General features: G+C 48.6%; 1 protein-coding gene across 1 annotated transcript; it reads right to left on the bottom strand.

The window, feature by feature from the left end:
* Positions 1-981: 981 nt before the first annotated feature.
* On the bottom strand, positions 982-27,033 carry RARRES1 (retinoic acid receptor responder 1). The gene is made up of 6 exons (XM_081139314.1): positions 26,727-27,033; positions 13,074-13,136; positions 10,134-10,317; positions 7,541-7,677; positions 1,628-1,690; positions 982-1,546 (listed from the first exon to the last, which is right to left on the bottom strand). Exons 1-6 carry the CDS (start codon positions 27,000-27,002, stop codon positions 1,400-1,402), a joined length of 870 nt encoding a protein of 289 aa, XP_080995440.1. The 5' UTR covers positions 27,003-27,033; the 3' UTR covers positions 982-1,399.
* Positions 27,034-27,316: the final 283 nt, after the last annotated feature.

Here is a 27,316-nt window from a genome sequence, read left to right on the forward strand (position 1 = left end):
GGTTTGTAAGTTTATAAATTCGGTAATTGTGTTTGTATGTTGTATGTGTAGAATTCCCCTTCATGATCTATTATACTGAGATAAATCTGTTAAAGATTACCTTAGTGTCCTTGCCTGATTGGATTATGGTTACACTTGTGTGTAGCCTCACTAATTAAAAACACCTTTATGAGGATGAGGTGAGACTCTGGAAAGCTGAACCCCTTTTAGCCCCTAAGGTGACACTACAAGAGTGATTCAAGGTCGCAGGACATTGAACATGCCATTGTGATGCTCTTGGCACATTTTTGAAGATTGTTTAGGGAACTTCAGTTAGAGGAGTTTATCCTTTGGTCTTGGCATGAGTTAATCATTGTAGATGGATATTTTAGAAAAAAGTATTTTCTCTGTGTTATAACACAGGTGGGAGATCTGATGTCTTTAAATGATTGTTTCCATGCTTCGGAATACTTACAGTTCTTTAAATCAAGTGGATGTTGGAAAGATGAATGTAAAGGCTTGGGGTTTTAAATAGAAAAATATATAAACTAGATCTATTAAAAAATAACAGTAAAAAAAACCCAACATCTTTTTATTTTGTAAAAATTCCCATCTTTAAAAGTTTTCTCTGTCATGTAGACTTTTCCAATTTTCAAATAGTGAAGACTTAAAACTAATATTTTGGTATATTTTAAGGCTGATGCTACCTAGCCAGTTACTAGCCAAGGAAGCTGGCTAAAGGTTTCCACACACAGATGCAAGTGTTCCATTAAATGATACCAATTTTGAGAGGCAAATGGTGTCTACATTTCCTGGACCAGTTCTGCCTGCCTTGGGGAACTACTCCACTGAATCGAATTCTGTTACATATTGTGTCTGTTGTCAATCACTTAGGCCAACACCCGGTCCAAGTTTCCTTAAAAAAGAAAATTGTAAATACTTGGTATACTTACTTTCACTTACATCATTATTCCATTCATACATTTGCAGACACTGAGCTTTATCTGTGAGACACTCTTTTTATTTGTAAAATATGAATTAAACATTATTAAGAGTTCACGTAAATCATCTTAGCACAGAATTTTCCCACATAGGCAAATCTCTACAAACACATTTAACACATTTTATGTAGAAATGTAAACATTTATTTAAAAGTAGCTATCAAGTTATAAAAGAATACTTGCTTGAAATTATAAAAAATAGTACAATTCCTTTTAAACAGATGATATTTTTCCTACAATTTGCTTTCATTGAAATATATTATCTTTAAAAACCCCAACATCTTTTCACTGTTGAGCATCACAGGCTTTCCTAGGTTATGAGAAGGTCTCCAATCTTGGCTATTTTACTAGAATAATGACTTAGGCTACTTAGAGCAGGCATTTGTTTAGAATCAGGTAGGCAGATCCGTTTTTTCTTTTCAGAAATTGCTAAGTTCTGTCGGTGCGGCAGCTGATCCTTCTTCAGCTCCGGAGGCTTCTGGTGCCTGCAGCTCCTGACAGTGGTAGTTCACTTTAAGCGGTTTGCTCGGGTGCCAGACCAAGTGAATACGACAGGGAATGATCTCCTAGGAAATAAGAGTTTTTAAATAGTCTGATCTGCAAAAACTTCTGGTAAAAACAATTCTATAGATGATTTTGTGTTTTACCTGTGTTGAGAATTCGTGGAGTAGAACCATATAATCAAAATCAATTGCATCATCATTTGTTTTCTAGAGGAAGGAAAAAAGAGTTAGTATAACAAACAGGTAGGCTTATATTAGCTCAGAATTGGGAAGGCTCATCTCATAATTTGGATGGATGCCTTGAATCTCCTCTGCCTCTTGGATTTTAGACTAATTTCCCTTTGGTAGGATCCTGCATCAAGATATGGAAGTCATGGATTCTTATCGTTCAGTCACCGAGTCATATGAAAGTCTAGTTGAATGCCTATCACCTTTTCTCTAATATTTATGGTTTTGATGGAGGCTAAGGTGGGTGGGGATGGGGGGATCTTTTGACAACCTTAGTTATCAGAATCAAGATCCTGTATGCACCTCAAGCTGATAGTTAGCTCTGATATGCCAGGCAGTAAGACAGGGGGCAGGGCAACCAGGACTTCAAGGCTGCTACATGGGCCAGTTCTCTGCTAGGTGCTTTTAGTCATGTTTCCACATAATTCTGCCTGCCTTACAAGAGTATGTATTAGGAGCCTGGCTTTACAGGGAGGTACAGCTTGAGGTTACAGCTAGTCACTGACAATGGGAATTCAAACCCAGATCTTCTGACTCCACCTGCATGCTTCGTGCTTACCGCACTGCCTCTAAAACCAGGGCACTGCATCTTTATAGGGCGTCTTCCTCGCCTCTTACTTGATTTCTCTAAGTTCTGCTAGTGACTAAACCAGTTTCCTATTTTGTTTTTGATACTTCCTGGGTGTGTGTTTTTTTGGGGGAGCAGGGGGTGTACTAGGGTGCTTATCTCTAGTAAAAATGGAAGAGAAGAAATTAAAAAGTAAGTTCAACTTGGATTATAATTTTAACCTACCAGGTTTTTTTTGAGACTACTAAAGAATATTCTAAAAAGCAAGACAGAAGGACTTGATAATATTAAATTTTGCTTAAAATGACGGAGATTTTTACAAGGCATGAAATTTCCAGCAGGTGGGGAGGGTGCTAGAGGAGGAGATACAGGAGAGGGCCTGGATTGATCAGAAATTGACTGCTTCCCTAGGGTGTCTTTGTGCCGTTGGGTAGGTTTCCTTCCCTCCTGCCTGGCAGTGCACAGGCAATGTTCATGGCAAGTATCTGAGGCCCAGGCTGCAAAGTCAGAGAACTCATGAGAGAAGACTCGGTGTCTCTTTTATAAAGAAATAGTTTCTGGAGGCCCTAGTGGTCAGCCCGGCGTTGCTGGGTTTGAGGGTGTATGTAGCCTTGCTTGACCCTCATTTGCTAACTGCCTTGATCTCAGCACAGCCAACTGCTTTGTTGTATGACTTTTGTCTCAGGCTTTTGTGCTGCCCGCTCTATTTATCAAGGCCTGACTATTAACCATGTATTTTTCTCTAACTTAAAGTTAGTTTTTCAGGTCAATACCTTCGTATTCTGTTTCTGTAAATAGCATTTCTGAAAGAAAGCGTGGCAGTCTCCAGATTTGGGGCAAAAAAAATGGCAAGACTGGAAACTGGGATTCTAATTCCATTTGACAAACTATTCTGCTAAATACACAGTCACCCATTTTTAATACAAAACTGGATTATTATGCTTGGAAGCCCTGTACCATTTAATGAAGACCCTCCTCAGTAAAGTCGTTGAAACCCCTGCATTTCTGTTTTATGGATTCTCCCTCCTCCAGGAGGAATCACCTTTAAACCAAACCAAATAGCAGGGCTTATTACAGAACTACAGAGGGGACACTGCATCCCAGCCTGCAAGGTTTTCCAGGGTTGGACTGTCCTCTCTGAATGGAGCTCTGCCAACAAGTCATTATTTTTAATATTATTCAGAAATAATCTCCTTGGTGTCTATTCAAATTGTCACAAAATGCCAGATCATTGTAGTCCAAATTGATGATGATTTACTGTGACATTTTCTGGTAACTCAGCATTTATCTTCCTAGAGACAGACTGGAAGTGTTTTGTTTGTTCCCTTTTACTTACATATCACCCACCCCACCCTCCACCCCATCCACATCCCCCCCAAAAAGGGAGAGAGTGATCCCTAGCAGAACCAGTGTGGTTTTAGTAGAGAGTGAGAAGCTTAGGCTATTGATATATGCTATCTGAAGTGGATTTCTTAGCTGAGTAAATAAGGTCGGTAAGATGGTTTCTCTAACGTACCCTTGGCCGCTGGGGGCCTCTAGTGAGGGTAGGACTTGAACTGATTGATAGTGATGTGCTGCAGGCTGGACAGTCTGGGCTGCTGACAGGATCTGGTGGTGGTAAGAGCTGGAACAATGCTCAGGTTTATGTTTCTCAATTTATATTAAAGGCTGAGGGGTTAGGGAAAGTCCTTGTCCACTTCCCTTTTCTCCAGCCAGCAAATTTCTCCCCTGCGCTTGGCCTAACCCTCATGGTGCTGGGAATGACAATAGTGCCAGTAAGATGGGTCTTATTTGTATTGTCCTTTCTTTGGTAGCCCACACTTCCTTAAGCTGTGTTCATTTGAGGCTGTGGGTTTATAAGCCTGCACTTCCTTACACACTTGCATGAAAAGATGAGTTTAATCCCGAGTGTAAAGATAGTAATTCCCACCTAGAAAGCGTTTGGAAAACTGTAATCCCTGTACTCTCCTGAGCTACCCCGGCCGCAGGGCACCTCCAGTCACTCTGTTTCCGTGCTGGGCGGCCTGGGCTTTATCTAATCTCCCCGGACAGTACCTAGATTTTCTGATCTTAGTGACTTTTTAAAAATCGTTATTTGCCCTGGCCAGTGTGGCTCAGTTGGTAGAAGTGTCGTCCTGTGTACACTGTAAGGTCCCAGGTTTGATTCCCAGTCAGGGCACGTCTGGGTTGCAGGTTTGATCTCTGGCTGTGGTTGGGGTGAGTGGTTGGGGCACCTTCGGGAAGCAGCCGATCAGTGTTTCTCTCTCTGTCTGTCTCTCTGTCTGTCTCTCTCTCCCCCTCTCCCTCTTCCTTCCCCTTTCTCTAAAAATCAATGAAAATGCCCTCGGGTGAGGATTCAAAAAAAAATCATTGCTTGTTGCTGCTTTTGCTGAAAGATCACGGGAATCTAGTGACCACCGAATGGCAGGATCTGAAAATCTGGATCTGTGCATACTTGCTTTACGAGAACACTAAGCGAAACGCGTTATCAGCCTTGACACCAAATCGCAAGTCCTTCAGTGATTTAGGTTTACGTTAGTTTCAAGGACCGCAGTAAATCTGTTACTCCTCCCTCAAACAGGCCCTAAGAGATGAAGGGAATCGCCTTGGGTGACATTCACTTATTATTCATCTGAAACCCAAACCCCACAGTGTAAAAAAGTCCAAAGCTCCTCATCTGTGACGTCGTTTCTGATGGATCGGCATTTTTGTTTCCCACGGCTCCACTGTTCCCACTTTCCCGCTCGCGGGGTGGTGGGGAGACCCTGATGGGCAGAGGTTGGACTGGCTCAAGCAGGAAAGAAATGGGGCTGCTCTTCTGAACTGTGCTATGTCCTGGTGGTTAGTGTGACAGTGTGTCCTGTACACTGTAAGAGAAAGGAAAACATGGGCATAAACAGACCCTAATTTTATCTTTGTCGTCTCTGTGTTGATCTCCTATTGAGTTTTCCTCTCACATTCGTTATCTTGACAGCATCTTCTACACTGTAAACAAGACAGTTCCCCTCACTTCTCAGGTCAGGTAAAGCCTCTGCTGAGGATGTGATCATCTTGGCAGATGACAGAGGAAGGGGGAGTAAGTTTATATTATCTGATATATAGCAACGACCAACCAAATGGTAATTTCTTTTAAAAAGCACTCTTTAAAGGGGAAGAAATGTGTTGATTTTGATGAGTAAAGAGAAAAACTAGTTTCTAGTTGTCTGGTTTACAAGTGGCCCTTGGAAGGCCCCCCAAAGTATGATGGAGATCCATCCACGGGTGAACACACCACTTCACACAGCAGGAGGAAATGGTTTTAGCCATTTGTACTCACGGCCCAGTTTGCCTTTCTCATAGTTGATTTTGTTTACTCTGGAAATGCCCCTCTCTCCCCACATCACATTTGCCTGACAAAAACTCCAACCCTGGCTAAATCCATGCCCACACCACACAGCCGAGAGTGACTGGTCCTCTAAATCCATGACCTCAGACTGCCCGGGGGCCTGCAGTGCTGCGTGATGCTCAAGCCTACGACTCCCAAACCTCCTGTCTCATGCCTGCTCATAGCTTATGGCTGCCTCAGGTTTCACTTAGAAGACAGAGGCCGTTAGAACAGAGCTTCCAGGAGCGCCACCTTGACATCTACCCTCCTGCCTGCATCCGCTGCTCTTCCCCGCCTCCCCTCCAGGTGCGGTCTCCACGTCCCTAAGGTCACCTGGATTGATCTTACCCTCTCTTACGTCCAACTTGGGCCCCTTTACTGGATTTTTCTTATCAACATATAAATGTGCTGTTAAATCTCCCAACCTAAAAATACAACAGAAACGAACGCTCTTTCAACCCTGTGCTTACCCATCCTCCGGATACGGCCACTCCCTTTCTTTCACGCCCCTTGACAGCCAAGTGTTTAAGGGGATGGCGTGACCACTCCCTCTGCCCTGTTCTCTTGGGAACCTACTGCAGTCAGGCTTTTGCCCACACGGGAGATAGCTCTTGATAAGCTCCCCACTGACTTCCGACTGCCTAAATCAAACCGTTAATTCTCAGGCCTCCGTTAATTCTCAGCCCTCGTCACCCCGACTTTCCATCAGCTTTTACAGTCAGTCAGTCAGTCCTCATCTTGAAACACTTTCCTTGACCAGTCTCCAACCTCTGAAGCTAGGAGTGGTCCAGGACCCAAGCCCTGCACACCTCTTCTCTGACGACTCGCTCTTCGTGACCTCATCTGGTCTGTGGCCTAGAAAGCCATCAACAGGGTGACAGTGCCAGCCCACACTTCTCTCCTGTGCCCTAGACTCCTGCACCGACGACTACGGAAATTCTCTACTTGGATATAGAATTTAGTGTGCCCCAAGTCAAGCTAATTTCTCCCCCAATCTGTTTTTCCTGTCGTCTTCTCCAGTCGGTAAATGAAATCTCCCTTTCCAGTTACTCAGGCCAACGTTCTGTGAATCACCCTCAACTTCTCTCATCCTCTGCCATCCCTGTCCAACCCATCAGCAAACGCTGTCGGTCTGTCTGCAGAATATATCCTGAATCCAAGGATTCCTCGCCACCTGCGCTGCCCGCCCTGGTCCCGGCTCCCGCCAGGCCGCGCCTGCATTATTGCGACGCTTTACTGGCGTCCTGCTTCCACCCTCGCGTCTGTACAATCTGTTCTCGGCAGAGCAGCCAGAAGGATCCTATTGTAAGTCAGATCATGTCACTCCTCAGCTAACATCGCATAATGAGTGAGAGAGAGAGTCCTAGCAGCCACAGGCCTTCCATGAACCGGTCCCCTCCTGCCTGGCACACTCCCCCGTCACCGGTCCAGCCACACTGGCTTCGCTGACGTTTCTCCAGCCCGTGGGCCACACTGCCGCCCCAGCTCCCTCTGCCTGTGGAAGCGGCTCGCTCTCCCCTCCCCTAGGCCTCTGCCCACAGCAGGGGGCCTTCCTTTAGACTACTCAAGGAGCCCTTCTGTCGGTAGGTACCCTGCAGTCCCTTCTCCCTGCACTCACGGCCGCTAGGTACATACGTACTCGTTCACTCCTTCAGCCTGTCTAATCTTCCCTCACTAGAATTCACCTCCGTGAGGGCAGCTGCACTGTGTGTGCTGTGCACTGCTACATCTGTCCCTCATGCAATGCCTGGCCCGCTGCAAGCATTCGAATATTTACTGAATGACTGAAATGCAATTAAAACTCTTGCCGTGAAATTGGAAACTCACATAATTTAGTCTATGCCCACTGCATTGGTTTTATCTCTGGTGGCCCAAGTTAATTTTCAGTTTTTCTTACCCAGTGCTTCACACTGCTGAGCTGTGCCATGTAGTAGTGTAAAAACTGTGTTGTCTTTTCCCACATCACGTAAGAACTGCCAAGAAAAGCTAAATCCCAGATGGGCCTCAGAGAGGGATCAATATGTCCATGACTGTCTGAGAGCACAAAAATACAAAAAAAAAAAAAATCGGTATTAAGCATTTTGGAAACAAAATTTCAGAAATCTCAGTAATTAAAGGCTTAGTCACAGCAGCCATCTCTCTTACAGCAAGACCTTTAGCAATATTTGTATCTGTTTCTACTTTATTCTGAGATTTACATGCTTCAAGGAAAGCAGCTATAAAACGGTTTCGGGGCTATTTGCTCTACTATATAAATGCAAAGTAAGAGCTATAATGATACTCAAAGTTAACCTAAAATCTTGTTAGCTGAGAAGCCTTTTGTAACTAGATCAGTTATCTTCACTAAGTTACCTTCAGGTTTGGGGTCTACAGTCACGTGAAGGTCTCTGCCAGCCTGCTTGCCGTCTTTGCCCTTTTCTGACAAATGCATTGGTGACATCTCGATCACTTTTTTTTGACACATGAAGGAATCCAGTGGGTTCTTTCTGTGGTATTGTTTTTGGACCTGCAATCTTTTTAATTTAGGGAACATTTGCAAAAAACTCCTACTTAATATCAGATACAACTAGAGGTGGGGATACAGTGATTAATAATTGACCTCTTTTGACTTTTAGGAATCCACATTTTAGAAAGTAACTGATGAGATAATTGTTCTTGGACTTGCAAGATGAAAACCCATTAGCAGAGAAGATAAATTAGTTACATTGAATACAGTGACTAATGAGGACATACAGTGACTAATGAAGTATAAATGCTAGTGGCACTGCCCTAGAATCCCAGGGACGTTAGCAGTGCTCTCCTTCGTATGCAGTATATTTGGGCTTATCTATAGGATGTTTATGAATTCATTAGAAAAATTGAAATTTTTACTTATGATAAAACCCAGACAACTACTCTTTTAGGGTAAAAACAGTGTGGAGCAAGGATATCCTGAAACGGATTAGATGGTCTCACTCATCAGTTGCAGAGAAACTGCCTTACAGCAGTCCAGTACCTTAGACAATTAAATACTGAGGAGAATCTGCTGAGATTTGAACTGGCTACTCCAAGGATATCTCCGTGGTTTTGATTCACTTCATCTAAAGCCAAACCTTTTCAGTTTTAAGAAGATAATTTTATATACACAGACAGGCCATAAATAGCACCATCGAGTGACAAGAGAACTTGTAAATTTTGTTGATAAAAGGTACTTTCTATTAAAAAATTTTCTCTGATGCTTCCTGGTAACCACATTAAGTTAGATTGTTATAGAATGATCCTTGTGGGCATATAGGATTTATTAACTGAATATGAGCCAGTTAACCTGCACTATTAAAAAGTGTCCAAAATCTAATGATATTGTGGCAAATCTTCAAAGAAGAGGTCCCATACGATTTCTAAAAGTTGTGTTTTAAGAATGATATACAAAACCCTATTTCCCCAACTAATGCCAAAGGGAGAAAAAAGTCCCTAAATAGCTATATATTTTAACTATCTGCCATTGGCTCATTTATTTCAGGCAGAGCTAAATATAAACAAATTCTTCAACATAGGATTTGAGTTGCTTCTCCCAATCACTCGGAACAGGATCTCATCTGAGCTGAGAGAACCGCAATAAGCGTTAGCCACGCTCCCGCCCTTGAGAAACGCAAGGCTCGGTGCGCCGCCTCCAGGCCCTAGGAACCCGCAGCCTCGGCACGCTGACGGGCACAGGCCACTCAGGAATGGAGGCTGTGGGCCCCCACGCTGAGCCGATCTGTCCCGCCTCTGGGCAGATGAGTGAACCGTGACAGGGTGCGGGATGCGAAGAGCTGCAGCGGTCAGATGTCAAGCTTAATACCCAAGTGCGAATCCAGAGACGACTCTTGTGGTTTTGGAAATTGAATTTGCCGGTAAGAGCTGAGTGTCGGCTGCTGCCGGCACAGTGCTGAGCGCCGGAACAAATGAGCTCGGCCTCACCCCGCTGAGTCACTCAGGGGACAGGGTGCATTTCTTATTAGAGATGGCACCGCTGCCCATTAGCTCTTGCTCTAAAATAAGATAAACTTGCCTCCACTGTGGCCTCCCAGCAAGACCCTGGGACGGTCAGCTCGCTCGGCCTTGGGTGGACGGCCGGGATGGGCACAGTGGAGGCCCTGGATGGTGTCACCTCAAGTTTCCAAAGCCACCACCAGAAACCACTAGAAATATCTTCTCTGGTTCTAGACTGTACCTGGAAAAGTGCGCCCGTGTGTGCGTGTCCTGCTGCAAAGACTTCTACCAGTTCCTTGGAGACTCACCTCTTGCCTGCCCTCATCCAGGAGGGGAACGGGGGAGCTCAAGACCCTACAATTGTACCAGAGTGAAGAAAAAATGGTGCTTCCGAGCTTCGTTTAAATAATGAGGTGTGCCACATCCTGTGGTTGGATTAAAGTGCTATCTGGGAGATGAAGTTTTAAATGATCATTCTTTTTAAGATTTCACAATTACATACATTCCCACATACAGAAATCCCAGATACTGGCTCATACCAGGGATGCTGACAGCACCCAGGGGGGGGGTGAGCTGCTTCATGTGCTTGTAGAGCAGGTAATCCTTCCGTTGTCTTTCGCTCCTCTCAGTGGACCGCCAACAGGTGACATTGACGCCCGGCCTGGGCTTCTCATTCCTGAAAAGCACTCGAGCGGAACAGTTCCCCAAATGTTCCTCGCCTTCCTGAAATAAAGATGCTGGAGTTAGAGAGATCGGTTCCTTCCCACACCCCCCACCCCAATGCACACACACCGCAAGAGGGGACGTTCCTTGCGCCTGGCAGGTACCACAGGCTCAGCAGGTGTAGTGCTTTGTAGAAAGTGACTTTCGTGCTCATAGCTGAACACAATCGCCCTTCATTCTTTGCTGTCATTTAAACTCCTGCTTTCTGACAGTGCTGTCATAAAATAACACTGGGCCTGTTCCCAAGAAACACCACTGATGTCTCGTGAACTGCCTGGGTCAGGCCCCTAGGAGAGTGGGCACTTTCCTCTCTGCTGTGGACCAGCATAGGCTTGTTGCACCTCAAGCTTGCAAATGTGAACCAGAAAGTGAAACTGCGTCCTATTGACAAAAATGGCAACGCCTTCACCCCGCCTCGTGAATTTGGTTGTCTTATTCCAATTTTACACACGAAGATACTGAAGCGTAAAGAGGAAGCTGCTCCATGTCTCGGAGCAGGAAGTGGTGAGCCAGGACTCGAGCTCATGTCTGTCTGATGCCCAAGCCCCGGCTCTCTACCAACTCCATGTCTCTCCTCAGGTCTAATCCAGACCAAGTGGAGGCAGAGATCGCCCCGATGGGACTAATTCAGCCGCCTGCGTGACCGAGGTACGTTTGTCTGCATTTGAGTGTGAACGTGCATGTGCTGAGCACTCGGACCACCCTCCTCTGTTCCATCCAGACACAGCTGGAGGGCGGGGCCTTCAAGTGGACACCAAGTGTCTGACTCACTTCCCCGCCCTTTTACAAAGGTCACGCATTCCATGACCGGGCAATAAAAGCCAGAGAACCTACTTCTTGAAAAATGCACGGATGTGCTTCCCATCAACACTGGGCCTAGAATGTGAGGAAGTCCATGGGCCACTACTCATGGGCCCACTCAACCCCACCTGTGGGCCCCAAGGTCAGAACCCACGTTATAATGTGGCTGGTGAAGCTGGTGAATTCTTTTCACTTTTTCAGTCGTTTAAACTGGGTGGAGTCTCAATTAAAACAACCACCAAAAATAAACCTTAAAAGAAAAAGCCCACAAGGAAACAAACTGTTATTCAAACTGGATCTGCTCATGGGCTTTCCAACGGGCAACTGCTCCTTCTGCAAATGAGAGGAAATGTCCGTGGTGCATGAAAATCCTAATAAACAGCGCAACGCAGGAAAAGAGGCAGAGGGCGTCAGGAAGAGGCTTATCAGAGGCAGAAGATGGGCTGGTAAACAGTCTCCTCTGATGTCAAAGCCGTTTCCAGGGACGAGAGAAAAACAGGTATCGCCCCTTTTTGCTCCCCCCACCTTCCCAGCAGCTCCACAAAATCAAAGCATTTGTCTGGAGATGAAAGAATCACCTCACCCCCTGAATGGAACATTTCTGTTAGCAAGCTGTGCTCTTCAGGGCAGCATATTGTTGGTCAGAATAATCTAGTAATTGTTTTCCCTTTAGCTTTAATCTAACACGTTCCGTTTGCAGCACTAGAAATTCAAGTCGTCTTCCTTAAGCTTTAAGGAAAAATTTGAATTCTTTGGTTAATTAGCAAAGTGAGAGTATGTTGCCGTCTCATGAGGACTTGTTTCTGAATACTGGCAAACACTCCTCTGAAGCGTAGGGCTGCGGGTCCTGGCTCCCCCTTGGGGCTCTGCCACCCGAGACCTCAGTGCTGGATGCTGCGTGGGCTCTCTGGCCACGCGGACTCAGCTCCACACAGAGAGACGTGGGGCTGGGCCCCTCCGCCCTGCTGCCCCCCACTTAGCCCAGCTCATGGGAGTGCGTCCGGCCCTGCGCTCTGCATGTCTCCCCTCACTCTTCCTGAGGCCGGGCCGAGGGAGCGGGCAAGCCGCGGCCTGGTGGGGCTGGAGCCCACCGCTGCCCGCGGGCGCGCCGGTCCGCTCTGCTTCACAGATGCCTCTGTGCGAGGCAGCTTCTGGAACTTGCCTCATGCTATGCTGCTCTGCCGAGAAATGTCACCAGCTGACGGGCAGAGGAACAGGTTGGCATTTGAGGGTGAGTCATTCTGAGGACTCTGAGGTGCTGGGGGGGTACCAAAGGGAGTGTGAAATTCCCTCCCAGGCCGGGGAAGGAGGGGGAGGGCTGTGCGGACTGCTTCCCAGGCAGCTCTGCAGAAGGGCGCGAGTTCCTGCCCTGCTCTGTTCTTCAGTTCTTAAGAACAAAGACAGAAAATAACCCTCCAGGTCACTGTATAGTTAATCTTTTCAATCTTCACCCAAGGATATATTTTAACTGATCTATTTTTTTTTTAATTTTAGAGAGAGGAAGGGAGAGAGAGAAACATGGATGTGAGAAACATAGATTGGTTCCCTCCTGTATGTGCCCTGACTGGGAATTGAACCCACAACCTTTTGGTGTATGGGCCAACGCTCCAACCAACCAAGCCACCCGGCCAGGGCAATATTCTTTTTAAAAAATAAACTTAGCCCGGCCGGGCGTTGTTCAGCGGTTGAGCATCAACCTAGGATCCAGGTGATCGGGGTTCGATTCCCGGTCAGGGCACATGCCTGGGTTGTGGGCTCGATCCCCAGTCGGGGGCCTGCAGGAGGCAGCCGATCAATGACTCTCATCATTGATGTTTTTTTCTCTCTCTCTCTCTCTCTCTCCCTTCCTCTCTCTGAAATCAATAAAGATGTGTTTTAAATAAATAAATAAAAATAAAAAATAAACTTATATGAGTTGCTAATAAGACAGTACTTCATGAATCACGGCAGCTTACCTCTGTGTTATAGCGCTCTGTGGTGAACTCCAGGTCAACTTGATATTCCTTCTTTGAGTTAACCTGAAATAAAGAAACTGAGTGTTAGCTGGTGGAAGCTCGGCTAACATCCTCATATCCAAGAATCACACTCTTGGGATAACATTGGCATAGAAGTGCCGCTGTAGCAGTTGTACCTGAATAATATCGGGGCTTCATTTAGGAGAAAAGATCTCATATTTTGGTACAGAAGTCGATTCAGTAGAAGTGGCTGAAGCCATTGAACCTGATGCCACCTCCCAGGGAAAGTGTACACCAAGGAGAGCTCTGAGGACCACCCACCTTCACATCAGTATTAAACTGGGACATGCTCCTCTGCTGTACAGGAAGATTCACAATGCAACGGAAGCAAGATCTGATCATAAATTCCTGACTGGGCAGGTCACGGTGAGTAGTCATGCCCCAGGCATATAAGTATTTTTAGTAAAAAGTTTATCTTTGCCTTAAGCAAGTCCAGTCCATTGTTCCTGTGCATCTAGGTTAATACACCTTTGAAATAACCACCCCCAAGAGAGCACTGTCCTGTAATCCAATCCCCACCTTGCTTTCTCCCACCTCGCTGTCATCTTCCTGACATTCCCTCCTTAATTCCAAATGTATAAAAGAAGCTGCCAAACTGTTCCTCTAGGAGCATCTGAGATCTTGCTCCCTGGCGTATGTTGTTAGTTTGGCTCAAATAGACTCATAAAAATTCTCTGTAGGTCTAGATGTTCCTTATGTCGACAACAAAAATAATCTTCTTTTATTAATGATATAATTATGCTTGTGTGTTTTTTGTTGTTGTTGTTTTTAAATATATCTTTATTCATTTCAGAGAGGAAGGGAGAGGGAGAGAGAGAGAAACATCAGTGATGAGAGAGGCATTGATTGAGCCCACAACCCGGGCATGTGCCCTGACCAGGAATCGAACCCTGATCGCCTGGATCCTAGGTGGACGCTCCACCACTGAGCCACGCCCGGCCGGGCATCATGCTTGTTTTAAATAAAGTACTTAAGATATTATTTGACTCCACAGTTTTTTGGAAACACATAGAAGCAAGAGAGGAGTGACGCCCATTCTCTGTGGGGCGAGAAATGGGTAGGACGCCGGTGAGCGGCTCAGAGCCCAGCCTGTCCTGGAGAGTTTTTTTCCTTACTGATTTTATTTCCTTATTTTGTTTTAATTAGGCACTCTTAAAAGCGTCTACATTTTGTTCACAATTCAATTTTTATATTTTCGGTTGTACTTTATCACTTATCAAGATGCAGCCCTTTATCTCCCACTAAGGCCTCGCCTCTCTCCCTTCCTCTGAGTCACAAGTTCCCCTGAGGCAGCTTTGCTGGGTCTCCTGAGATAAGTGACAGTCAGAGCTCTGTGGGACTTCTTTGGGGACAAAGTGTCTCGTGCTCTGGCTGCTTTAGGTCTGTGCTTCACATGGGTTAAAATTATTCTGTGATAAAGAGGTCTCTGCTGTCCAACATCCACTCTAGGATTCGTTGAGCACCTACCTATTGGGAGCATTGTGCTAGGTGCAGGAGTCCAGGGGACAAAACAGAAACAGCCTGCCCCCCCCCACCCCCCCCCCCCCCGGCAGTCCGGTGGGGAGGACGACTTCCAGGAGATCACGGTAGAGTTGATTAAGAGCTATGAAAGGATAACTGGAGAATCGGGCCAGCCTCAGGATGGGGAAGTTAAGCTGCACTTTTGAGCTGAACACTGAAGATTTAAAAGGAATTGACTTTGGGGGTTTGGGGGAGGGGAGCTGGGAAATCATTCCACACAGAAGGAGCAGAGGGGCCAGAGGCAGGAGAAGCAGCCAGGGGGCCAGAGAACCAGGAGCCAGGATCAAGAAGAGGCAGGAGCGGCCCCTACAGGCTCCAGGGAGGGTTTTATCCTAAGAGAAATTGGAAGCCCTGGGCAGGAAGCAAGGATTTTGAAAAGATCCCTCTCGCTGTAGCGTGGAGAACTGGTGCTGGAGTGAGGATGAGTCCAGAGTGAGCACAGAGACTGCAGGAGGCCAGCTGATGGAATGGATGAGCCAAGGTGGGGCTCAGAAATGGACAGAAGTATGTGGTGGGCAGATAGGAGTCTTACCAGAAGGTCAGCACGAACAGTTTTGTAACTCAAGATCAGAAATTATCGCTAGAATACAAGTTTCCTATCAAGACAATATTACTGAATCAAACACATTTCAACGATGCTTGTATTACAGAAGGACAGCCAGCCGGCCTGCTGGGCCTGTGCCGGGACTGCTGTGAGCACTCCACGTGTCTCTATGCCAACCGAGCTCTGAAGGCCGGCTCAGCTTCATGAGTAACGGGAGAAACGCACAGCAAGGAAGCAGTGAGCCATCCCTGTACAATTCTTAGACTGGCAATAAATTAGAAAGTAGATAGGGTCCGTTGTTAGCCAGAATGGGGAAGACCATTCCTGGGTCAAAGCAAGTTACCTACGCCCTACCTGGAACCCCACTTCTGGGATGTCTCCAGGGAAACTGTGATGCAGGGGCTCAGAAGGGACTCGCGGGAGGATATTCCTTGAGGCAATGTGTGTGTGGTGGGAAGTTGGAGTCAATCTGGTGTCCCTGGGGGGCAGGTAAGCTGGGGTGCCTGCCACAGGGTGCTGTGCAAACTGGCCACACAGACAGCAACGCAGACGGGCCCTAACTGCTCCGCTTAGAAACAGAAACAACGAAATGCATGGCATAAATATCATGTACAAACATTTTCAAAACTAAAGTTTGCACACAGACCAACGATATCTTATGAGAACACTTGCAGACAGAATTCACGTTAAACCTCCGGTGGTCGCCCCGGGAGGTCGGGGTGAGTGGAAAGCGAGATGAAAGAGGGCGCATGGACGCCGGAGAGGAGCCTCCAGGGGCTGAAGCGAACAGCCGCGCCCCCAGCTTTGTACCTGGGCCAACAAGCACACCGGCAGGTTTTTTAAAAGATAGGAAGGCATTTCAAAACATATTAAGTCCAAAGAAACGTGTATGGGTGTCCCCACCCCGTACCTTTGTGTCTTTGTTTTTCACATTGTCAGTTCAGTTAGACCGGAGGAGCGCGGTGAACTGCTCACTACCTGCGGCTTCGAATCTAGAAGCTCAAGGTCAGGTGGTCCTCGCTCTGCGGCTTGTACACAGGCTGCTACAGCCACATGGTGCAAAGCTATTATTAAAAAGTAAAAAGCTAAGTAGACATTTTTTCCAGAGCTGGCCTGATGCTGGGAGAGGGGACAGCAGCTCTTTCCCGAGGTGAGGAGTGTCCCTGTACCAGCAGATCACAGCTGGCCCTTCCACCCCCAGCTGCCAGAACTGTGCATCTGTGAAACCGATTAGGAAGTTTCACATCCCTTCTTAAAACACAGCCGGAGGCACAGCACATTGTTCTAATATTTTCCAGAATAAGGCTCTTTATACAAAGAAAAAGTCAGCAAACAAAGCAAGTGATTTTGAAGGAAGGAATTAGTAGCTCTTTGCTACAGGTTTCTTTTTAATTACACTCGTCCCCCCTTATCTGAGGGGGATCCGGTCCGAGACCCCCAGTGGCTGCCTGGAACCCTATATATACTATGTTATTTCTATACATACATACCCACGGTAACGTTTAATTTATAAATTAGGCACAGTAAGAGACTAGCAACGAGTAAAACAGAAAAATGTAACAATACACTGCAATAAAACGTATGTGAACGTGGCCTCTCTACCTCCTTCTCTTAAAATATCTGATAACTGCAGCGACTGCCGAGTGACTAACCGGCAGCGTGCGGCGCATACAGCTTCAAAGGGATGATTCACGCCCGGGGCAGAGATTTCATCACGCTACTCAGAATAGCTCTCCATTTAAAACTTATGAATTGTTTATGTCTGGAATTTTCCATTTAGTATTTTCAGACCACAGTTGACCGCAGGTAACTGCCGAGGGAAAGCAGCAGTGGATGCGGGGGTTTACTGTCTGCAGGAGAGGAGACTGAGCTGCTGTTGCCTGGGACTGTGCCTGGCAATCGGGGACCTCTAACGAAACCGTTTAGGCTCTAACCTGATTTTTTTGTGTCTTATTTACTTTTTAGGTTTCTTGGGGTTTTTTGCCACCGCTCGCCGTGAATGAGGGCGGGAGCCAGCCCTTCCCCAGCCCCGCCACGCCTTCCTCTCCGTGAGCCAGGCCTCATCCCGGGCTCCCCAGGGCACGGTCAGCACTTTGCTTTAGGGCTTTGCTTGCGGTCAGATGGGAGCTGGGGGAGAGACAGGCCACTTCTAATGTCCTGTTTGAGAAAGTATCAGGGCATGCCTGCAAAGGATGGAACTCAGCACTGTGTGTGTGTGTGTGTGTGTGTGTGTGTGTGTACTTTCTTTGGTAGAAAAAAAGGCTCCTCAAATCCTTATCAAATCAATGCCAAACATGTTTATTCACTGCTTGTGTGTAAAGCATCCTGCTAGCCACTGGGTGGGAATCACGATAAAAGCAGTAGTCTATACAGTTGAGCTCTCTCACATGCCCCACGGGTTCTTACGCAGTGCCGTGTGTCACTCATTACATCACAAGGAGGTAAAGACTGTTGTTACCCCCATTTTAAGGATGAAGAAACTGAGGCACCTGCCCAAAGTCAGAGAGCTAGTGAGTAAGGAGGCCGGGCTCCAGGGCTGCCGCTCTTTCCTTGTACAGCAGCAGCCTCTCTGAGAGAGGGCGGAGAGGAAGCTGCCTCGGGGGGTGTGTGTGTGGGGTGTGTGTGTGTGTGTGTGTGTGTGTGTGTGTGTGTGTGAGGGTGGGGGACTGTGCTTACAACCACGGTGCCTGTTGCCTGTAGACAAGACCACCCTAAACCTCTGCAAGGGAGGCAGCCAGGCAGCCAGGGCATTTGCTCTGTGTGTTTCCTAGGGCAGAAATGGATCCTGTCTCAGTTTTGGAGACTATAGGTTCAAAGTCCAGGCGTCGTCGGGGCCACACTCCCTGTGAGACCCGGTAGAACCTCCTCGGCCTCTGCCCAGCTTCTGGTGGTGCCGTGAGTCCTTGGCTTGCAGCTGCCTCCCTCCAACCTCAGCTCCTGACTTTAGGTGGCGTCCGTCTCTCTGCACTTTCACACGGCCGTCTCATAAGGACACAGTCGTAGGACTTAGGGCCCATGCTACTCCCCTCTGGCCTTATTTGATCACATCTGCAAACACTATTTCCAAGTAAGGGCATATTTGCAGATATGGGGTTAGGACTTTGACATATCTTTTTGGAGGACACAACCCACAATGGCATGGGAATGAAGACGCCTGCAGCTCTGAAGGAGCCCCTGGATGCAGCCTTCCAGGTGAGGTATGCAGGGAGCACGAGCCAGTGCCCGAGCCTGTGCCCGTGGGGAAATCTCGGGCAGAACGAGGCCTGAGGCCAGCAGAGAGAAAGGGAAGGGGGTTCAGCACCTGGAGGAGAGCATCCGCCTGGCGCAAGGAGGTGAGCAGCCAGGCTGAGATTTGCAAATTAGCGAAGGGGGGTAGACTTGGAGTTGGGGTCACGATGGAGGATGGGGGCCAGGTTAGAGGTCTCCTGCCAGGACTTGATCCTGGAGCAGGGAGTCTCAAACTGGAGCTGGGCAGAATCTCCTAGAGGTTTGCAAAACAGCGTGCTGGGCCCTGCCCGCGTTCCGACTCAGTAACTCTGGGGCAGAGCCTGGGAACATGCATTTTAACGAGTTCCAAGGGATGCTGCTGCTGCTGGTCCAAGGACCACATTTCAAGAGATTCTCTTTAGATGCTGAGACCACTGGGGTCCTGAGGGTGGGGTAGGAAGTCCCTCCTGTGACAGTCACTAGAATGCAGCCGAGTGAGGACATGACAATCAGTTCTCTCCAAATGCCTGAGGACGGACGCCATGAGGAACAAATCTAGTGCAGGAACATTATCTCAGGTTGGGTGACCTGGAGCCTGGTAAATCAGGTCACGATGCCTTAGAAACTTCAGGAAGCGGTCTGCCCTGCGCCACAGCGTGTGCAGCCAGGAAACTGTCGTAGGACCTGTGCTTTTTCAAGCAGGAGCATCTGAAGAGGGCAGCCTGGACTGAAATAGTTTGTGAAGAAAATTCACTCCTTGCTTCCTGTCACATGGATAGCTACTGTGCCTTATAAAGACATTTACACGTGTACCAGAAAGTTAAAACTGCTCATTCCAATAGCAACTCTACAAAGTCACGTCTTACTTTCAGTAAGAGCTGTTTACTGTAAAAACATGAAGCTTTGTTCTCATGTCAACGGATCAAAGCTTTTCCCTCCAGCACCTCCCTGGACTATCTTTATAGGAGATGTGATACAATGTTTGTTTAAGTAAAGTCTTGGAAATAAACCTGAGGAACTTGATGAGGGATGGAGAATAGGTGTTATTTATTTCAAGAGCACATTTTAGAAACATAACACCCCTTGTAAAGTCACTCAAAACCTTGGAGCAAATGGAACAGTTGGGAGGGTGGCCGGAGAAACCTTGCTGTCCGCTGCTGAGGGGGCCACAGAACACTGACTCCGGGAGCCTCCAAAGACTCAATTCTGCTGACAGCTAATCTGTAGACAGAAAACCCTGCGCTTTGGGGAAATGCTGTCCCTTGTTTTTCTGCCGTTGGTTGCTAAGCAGGGTCCCACCACACTGCCTCAGAGCCGGTGGTGACAACTCTCAACTTTATGTTTTCAGGTTGGGGGTGGGCAGTGGGCACAGCTCGAGCTGTGAAGAGCTCCCAGGTGACTCTAGTCTCCCCTCCCTCGCACACTGGGCCTCACTGGCCTAACAGATTTGGCTTCGAAATGTCCCTTGCAGCCTTCGCAGCTGGCAAGAAAACATAAATGTCATGTCATTCCAGTAAAAGCAAACTTCTTCATTTTATAAGGTTAGTTTTGTGAGTCAGGCTTAGTTGGAGACAAGTAAACAGCTCATTTGTGGATAAAAATTGCTGTGCTGTTCTCATGTTCAGGACAGAGAGCGCATCGGTGTGTTACATTATAGCCCAGAATTATCCGACTGCATCTTTCTCTGGGGCACCGCCAGACAGAGCAAACATAGTAAGCAGCAGAAGGCGGGGACTTTCAGATCAGACCCCGTCACCTGGGGTCCACGGAGATGTTTGCACAGGGATGCTCTGTGTTCGCAGTAAAGTGTAGAGGAGAGCCCGGCCGGGCGTGGCTCAGCGGTTGAGCATCGACCTAGGATCCAGGTGATCAGGGTTCGATTCCCGGTCAGGGCACATGCCTGGTAGCGGGCTTGATCAATGACTCTCTCATCATTGATGTTTCTATCTCTCTATCCCTCTCCTTTCCTCTCTCTGAAATCAATGAAGATATATTTTTAAAAAATAAAATAAAAATTTTTAAAAATTAAAAAAATAAAAAATAAATAAAGTGTAGGGGAGAGAGAGAGGAAGATGCACACTGTGCATGTTTTTGTTTAGCCAATCATGGGTACCCGTCGGGGGGGAGGGCCAGAGGCAGTGTTCTCTGCCGGCCTCCAGCTCGGGGGCTCACTGGAAAAGGTGGTGGTGAGAGGGACGTGAGGAGTCTCCCTCCCTCCTCTGGACGGGTGGGAATGGTCAGGGCCTGGCCTGGTCTCCTGTTCCGGGTGCCCAGTGGCCCCAGCACCCTCCCAGCTACCTTTGTTTTCATTGAAAAAACATTTACTATTTGTCTCTCGCAGGGCCCTGTGCGAGCGCCGTGGAGATCAGATGTACTGCCTCCCACCTGCAGAAGCGGGCACGTGCGGGCTGTTGGGGAGTCAGCAGAAAGCACCCCCGGCAAGTGCCAGGGCGAGGTGTGGAGGGAGGTCACCCGGGCTGCAGAGCTCAGCCGGGCAAGAGGTGGAGCGGGAGCTGCCAGTTCCTGGGTCCAGTCACTCGCCCGGAGTGCCAGTGCTCTCGCATGGGCTCACAGCCACCGGAGCTGGGTGTCATCGGGTGACTAACTGCCCCACAGGTGCCCACGTCCTGATCCCCGGGACCTGTGAATGTTACTTTACGCGGCAAAAAGGACTTGGCCAGTGCGATGGGCAGAGTATCCAGGGCCCTTACAGGGGGCAGTAGTGTTAGGTTCAAGGGAAGCCTCACTGCTGGTTTTGAAGATGGGGGATGGAGCCACGGCCCAAGGTGTTCAGGTGGCCTTTAGAAACTGGGAAAGGCAAGGAAATGGATTCTCCTCTAGAGTCTCCAGAAGGAAAGCTGTCCTTCCAACATCTTGATCTCAGCGCAGTGAGACCCATTTTAGAATTCTGACTGGAATTATAAGAGAATATGTGGTTTTTTCACCAAGTTTCAGGTAAGTGAAATTTGTTACAGCTGTGAAGCTAATACAGATACAAAATTACTTGTGATCTTAAATGTCCTGTTCTGTGTAGGCACGTCCCCTTGGGGCCACCATGGGACAGCATACATGTACCACAGCGGTGGCACAAGACTGCCTTTTGTAACTTGGCTTTACTGACCAGAGACATCCCAAACGGCCACAAGTAACCCAGAGCGGAAACTTGCTATGGCTACTACCCCAACGTTGCACTGTGGGCAGCTCTGTAAAAACCTCTTCAACTGCGGCACCATCGTAAAGGCAAATAAATGCCAAGGCTGCATAAATCTCTAGGGTGAATCACTGCCAATATGTTGAGATCAAGGGTCAGGTTGGATTTGGGAGTGTGTGTGTGTGTGTTTAACATTCCATGTCTCAATATGAGTCATTTTAGGGCTGAGTGTTTACATTTGCTCTTCAGCAGAACAACCTAGGCCCTTCAAGGAAGCATGTGCAGCCAAGTTGGCCTCCTGGTGGTTAAATTCACAACTTACCACTAGTGGTCTTTGTTTGGGGCCACTACTAACACTCTCTGATCACTCGTATCCTTGGCTATGACACGACATGTGGCAAGACAAATGGAAAATGTTGCAGGCTTGTAAAAAAATGTTTGCGGTTCAAAAACAATTTATTACAAGCTAGTTAAAGGCATTTCTATTTGCTGCCTCACCAGAAGCACTTGGCGCGGGTAACCAGGACAAAGTGCCAAGGAGGCCAAGGCCAAAATTCAGCCCCCAGGGCCAGGTGGCCTTTCCCATCCCATGCTGCACGCAGATGCAATCAGAGCCTGCAGTCCAGGCAGGAGGCAGGGCGGAGACCATGGGTGCACCTGTGCCATCAGCAGGAGCAGGGCCTGGGGAGGAAAGAGGGCCAGTGCCTCTCTGTCCTGTGCTCTCAGGATTGTTAGGTTTCACCCACAGGGCAGTGTGAGGGCGCTGAAGAGCCCCTGTGCATCTTGCAGCCCCACCCCACTTCCATTCTTTCACGAGGTCTGAAAAGCACTTAGGAGCCTTTCTTGCGTGAAAGTAAAGATTATTTCACTTTAGTATTTTGTTACTGATCTTTCACCCTCCATTGTCATTGCGGCCTGTTTCATGCTCCAGTTTCCCTTAATGTATTGCTTTCCTATTCTTGTGAGCAATCACCTCTGAATTATCAACATTAATGGAGAGAAGACTTCAGGAAGAGTAGCGATTAGGTGAATTATGTGGTATCATAGTGCTCTACAGATTGAAAGGTGATAAAGGAAGGTTTTTCTTAGTAGGGTAGGTGGTCACCTAACTGCCTTGTGGCTTAGAGGACAGGCTCCTGTCTGCCGTCAGCCACAGGGACAGGTGCCCACAGGAAGCTGGACAGGAGCCCAGCCTGCTTGCAAGGGGCTGCCTGATGCTGGACCAGTCATCTGTTTGGCTCCCAAACTTGCTTAAGCCAGGTGTACTTACTACCTCATCGCACAATTAAATGTTATCTAAACTGGTGAAGAGAGAGCAACAAAAAAGATGTCATGCCCATGGAATCCAAGTTAAATGCTGTAGAAGGAATTGATAAAGTTAAGTCTCTCAAACTCTTGCTGTTGAATTGGGTGTGGGTGAGTCAAGATTGGCAAGAAAAAAAGAAGGCAAAGTGAAAGCAGACGATTGAGCACTGCATTCTTTGAGGATGCTCTCGCTCCCTCCACTGTAAATAAATAACATTGCACATCACAGATCCTCAGGGGTGCGTCTTCTTGCTAAAAAGCCACAGGGAGTGCAATTAAATAGCCTATACCAAAAGATAGGTGATACCTTACATTTATATTGATCTTAATCTAAATTGAAGCAATTAGGATATGCACATAACTTTCCACCACTCTTTGGTCAGTTGTTTCAATTATGTTTCTAACCACAGGTCTGGCCCGGGCCAGAACACATTCATTCACCTTGAGTGATCAATCCCCCTGTGGGTTGACATAATGACATGTGTGCACACAGAGATCTCAGCCAGTCTCTTTACATCTCAGGAAAGGGCTGGCCTCTCACGAGCAGCTCGGCAAGGGGCCAGCGGTCCCAGGGCTTGCTGAGAGGCCAGAGGAGACTTGTCCAAGTGTGAGTAGTGAGGAGTGGGGTTGACCCAGGATACTCTGAATAGCATAAGAACTCTCAACACCACTCAAAACCATCTACCATGGATCCTGAGGCTGTACCACGGGATACCAGAAAAGTTGCAGCTTCCTTGGTCATGGAAGATTAGACTAAGGCCAGGAAGGAGATGGCATCAGAATCTGGGGTCTGTGACTTCTCCCTTCAATTAGTAAACAAAGCAAAACAAAACAGAATGCTCACTTGCTCTTTCACCAGTTAGCACAGATTTCTTCCCAATTTTGAAATATAGTCATGTTGCCTTTACTACCACAACCATACTATATTTCACCACTAGAGGGCAACAGTGTTTCTATAATGAGGGATTCTTGCAGAACCAAGAAATCACTTAGAATCTAGGGATTTCAGAGCTGGGAGAGCTTAAAAATCATTTGGTTCACTAGCTTTCAGTTTTGCTTAGCTGAAACCCACAGCAAGAACTGCATTCTTCACAATGACCTAGTTCAAACATATACATTTAAAACATTTTGAGGCACTACTTACCCTTACCTCTGCAATGCACTCTAACAGTTTATCCAAACTATTGCAATAAAAACAAACAAACAAACAAACAAAAAACCCACAAAACAACTGCAGCCTAATCCACTAGTGGGTCATTAGTTTGAAAACTCTGACTTGGTCCCAGCCTCTCATCTTACAAAGGGATGTGCTCACCCCAAGGATGGAGAGGGATCCCTACCAGCTACACTTCCTTCACCCACCCAGCCACCTGCTCACCCTGGGGTCAGTTCTGGATGCACAGCAACTGAGCACTCACTCTGAAAATACACTGATTGGATAAATAATGCAAACCTGAGTTTTGGGGGTCTACCATTTGTCACTTATCAATGCTATGACTGCCCTTGTCATTGAAGCAGAAATTTCTAAGACACTACATTGAAAGCTTCATGCGGGTGGGTCCTCTGTTCATCATTAAGGCAGCTGACTGACTGCTAAACTGAATGAATCTCAGAGGCCTTCCTGATAATCTCACCCCAATCTGTATTAGGGCCACAATATCTAGCCCAGTGCCTGGCACATAGTAAGTGCTCGAAAAATTAATGGATGAATGGACCGCCCCTCTGTATAATGGTAACTAACATTTTTATACTCTACAGTTGGTACTTATATCACCTTATATGACTTTTAAGAATAATTGGCATGATTGGCAGAACATGAATTGTTTCCATTCCAAAAGAAAAAATAGCCAGAGAAGACTTACATGACCTTCTGTAGGTTGTGTGGCTCATGGGAGGCAAAGCAAGGGGCTGAAATATGGGTTCACTACAAAACCTCACCTCCTGGTCCCCCACGTTCTGGAGAGGCAGCCACGGCAGTTCCCCACGACACTCACTCTTGGCCACCTCCTCCTCTGCTTCTGCCACCCCCAAGAATCCTGGCATGCCTCTGTCACAGGTTTAAGATACACCCTGCCCCAGGTTGCCTTGATCATCCTTGGAGGTGGGCCCTTCTTCAGTGGTAATATTTGGAGAAGGCAGGAAAATAATTTCACCAAATTTCTGGGAGAAACTGAAATCACTTTAGTCTCTAGAGACTCTTGGCCCTGAAAGTCACTCTCTTCCTTGGCTCCTTGATTTTAAAACATTCATAACTATTTTTGGAGGAAATGTAAAAGGTAAGCCAGATGACCATGGAAATTATCCTCTTAGAGTCAGTGCCCTGGCCTCTTCTACTTAACTCCCTTCTTCTCATGTGTAACTGCCTCTAATTTATTTTTATTATTTTAGTAGAATTCCAAACATATATTTAATTCCATGTGACTTCTAATTTATTGACTGATTTCCTCCAACCCTGTGCCAACCTTGCCCCCCCCCCCACCACTTTTTGGCCCCAAAGGAGGATCCCTTTAAATTTCAGGAACATTTACTATTACAGATGAAAAACAGTAACTGAGCTCTTCTTGGAAAAGGAGTTTTTTTTCTTAACTCGCTCAGGTTCTGAGAGCTAGTTTATTTTGTGAAAGATGGCAAGAATTTTATCTTTTTCAAGGGATGACTAAATGTGTGAAAATGCCAGGTATTTTATTTTTTTATGGCCTTAGAAGGAAGAAAATTCCTGGACTTTGAACGTGGTGGACCTTAGGCATCTGAGCTTAGTTTTCAGCAGGGAGTCCTCCCTGCTGGTGACCGGGGAGCAGGCGGTGGCTGCTCTCTCCTACTTAGATACTAAGTTCTAAAGCTGTTTACTCACTTCTCTGTTGGGTTAGCAAAACTGAACTTTTTTCTCCCAGAGACAGCAAGGATTGTTAAAACAGGTTGCCTTTTCCTAGGAACAGTTTGATTTCATCACCCAATAAATGTAGCCACTCTGGCTGCAGAATTAAGTCTTTGTGAAGAACCAAGGCCGAGTCTCCAAATGGCCTTCCCCGCCCCTGTGCCCGACAGCAGGTCGAGAACAATCTTCAACTAAAACCCCACTGCCCTCTTTAAAACTCTACCTATTTATATGCCACACTCCGTTCCAGACCCTCTGAGGCTGAGCTGCAGGCTCTGCGGAACAGCTGGGGATCAGTGCAGGGAGCATGGGTACTTTGGGGCAGGCGGCGCAGTTCTGCAGCTGTGTAACCTTCTGTTTGATGGAGGGAACCACATCGCTCGCAGCCAGCGCCCCGCAGCCAGCGCCCCGCAGCCAGCGCCCCGCAGCCAGCGCCCCGCAGCCAGCGCCCCGCAGCCAGCAGCGGCCGCTCCGAGGCTCGCTCCCCCCGTCCACACCCGGCACGGCCCGGTTGCCTCCTCCCGTTAGGTTAGGGCGGCCGCCGGGATTGCCAGGGTTCCGACGCAGGCAGAAGCGTGAACTCCAGCCGCATCCGGAGCCTCCGCACCGTGGCGGGCAACTCACGAGCCCGGCCATCTGCGGCCAGGCGTGGGAACTGGCTTAGCATTTGGAAAACCCGCCCCGGGCTTCTGCGGGAGCCACTGCTGTGTCGCGCCTGCGGCGGCCACCCCCCCAGAAAACAACTGAGCGCCCCCAGGCGAGGTCGAGCCTCGCCCTTGGAGCCCGGCCCTCGGTTTCCCCGCACCCCGCCCCCAGGTACGGGCGATGCCCTGCGAGGCGAGACACGCCGGAGAGGACCGGCCGGTTCTCCGCGGCTCCTCCCACGCCCTGGGCGCTTCGGGCGCCCAGGCCCCCGCCTGGTCTCGGTCTAGAGCCCGGGCGCGCGCACAGGCGCCCCGGCCGCACGGCGCGCGGCGGCCCCGCACTCACCCGCGCGCGGCCCCGCTGCACCTCGGCCAGCACTCGCAGGGCGCCGGGCGAGCCCGCGCGGAAGTTGAAGAAGTGCAGCGCCGCGCGCGCCGCCTGCGGCAGGAGCGCGCGCGGGGGGTCGGCGGCCGGGCGCCACCCGGAGTCCCGCGGCTCCTCGGGCCCCGCGGCCGTCGCCGCCCCCTGCAGGGCGAGCAGCAGCAGCAGCAGCAGCGCCAGCGGCGGGGCGGCGCGCGGGCCGGGCCCAGGCGCGGGCGCTGGTGGTCGGCGGGGCTGCATGGACGCGGGCGGGCTGGCGCGGCGCTCGACGGGCCCGAGCTGGCTCCGGCGACGCGGGCGCTCGAGGAAATAAGGGCGCAGCCGGCCCCTCCCCCCGCCCCCAGGGCGGCCGGCTGCGGGGAGCCTGGGCCCCCCCGGCCGCGCCCTCTCGGGGTGCCTCAGACCCCGGGCCCCTGCGCCCCGCCCCGCCCCGCCCCACCTGGGCAACCGGAGCCCCGGCGCCGGAGCGAGGGGGGCCGGGGCGAGGGGGCAGTGGCGACGCCTCCGGGGGGAGCGCGGCCCTCTCGGCGCCTCCCGCGCCGCGCCCGCGGGCC

The sequence above is a fragment of the Miniopterus schreibersii genome, assembly GCF_964146895.1.
Source record: "Miniopterus schreibersii genome assembly, chromosome: 5".
Taxonomy (NCBI): domain Eukaryota; kingdom Metazoa; phylum Chordata; class Mammalia; order Chiroptera; family Miniopteridae; genus Miniopterus; species Miniopterus schreibersii.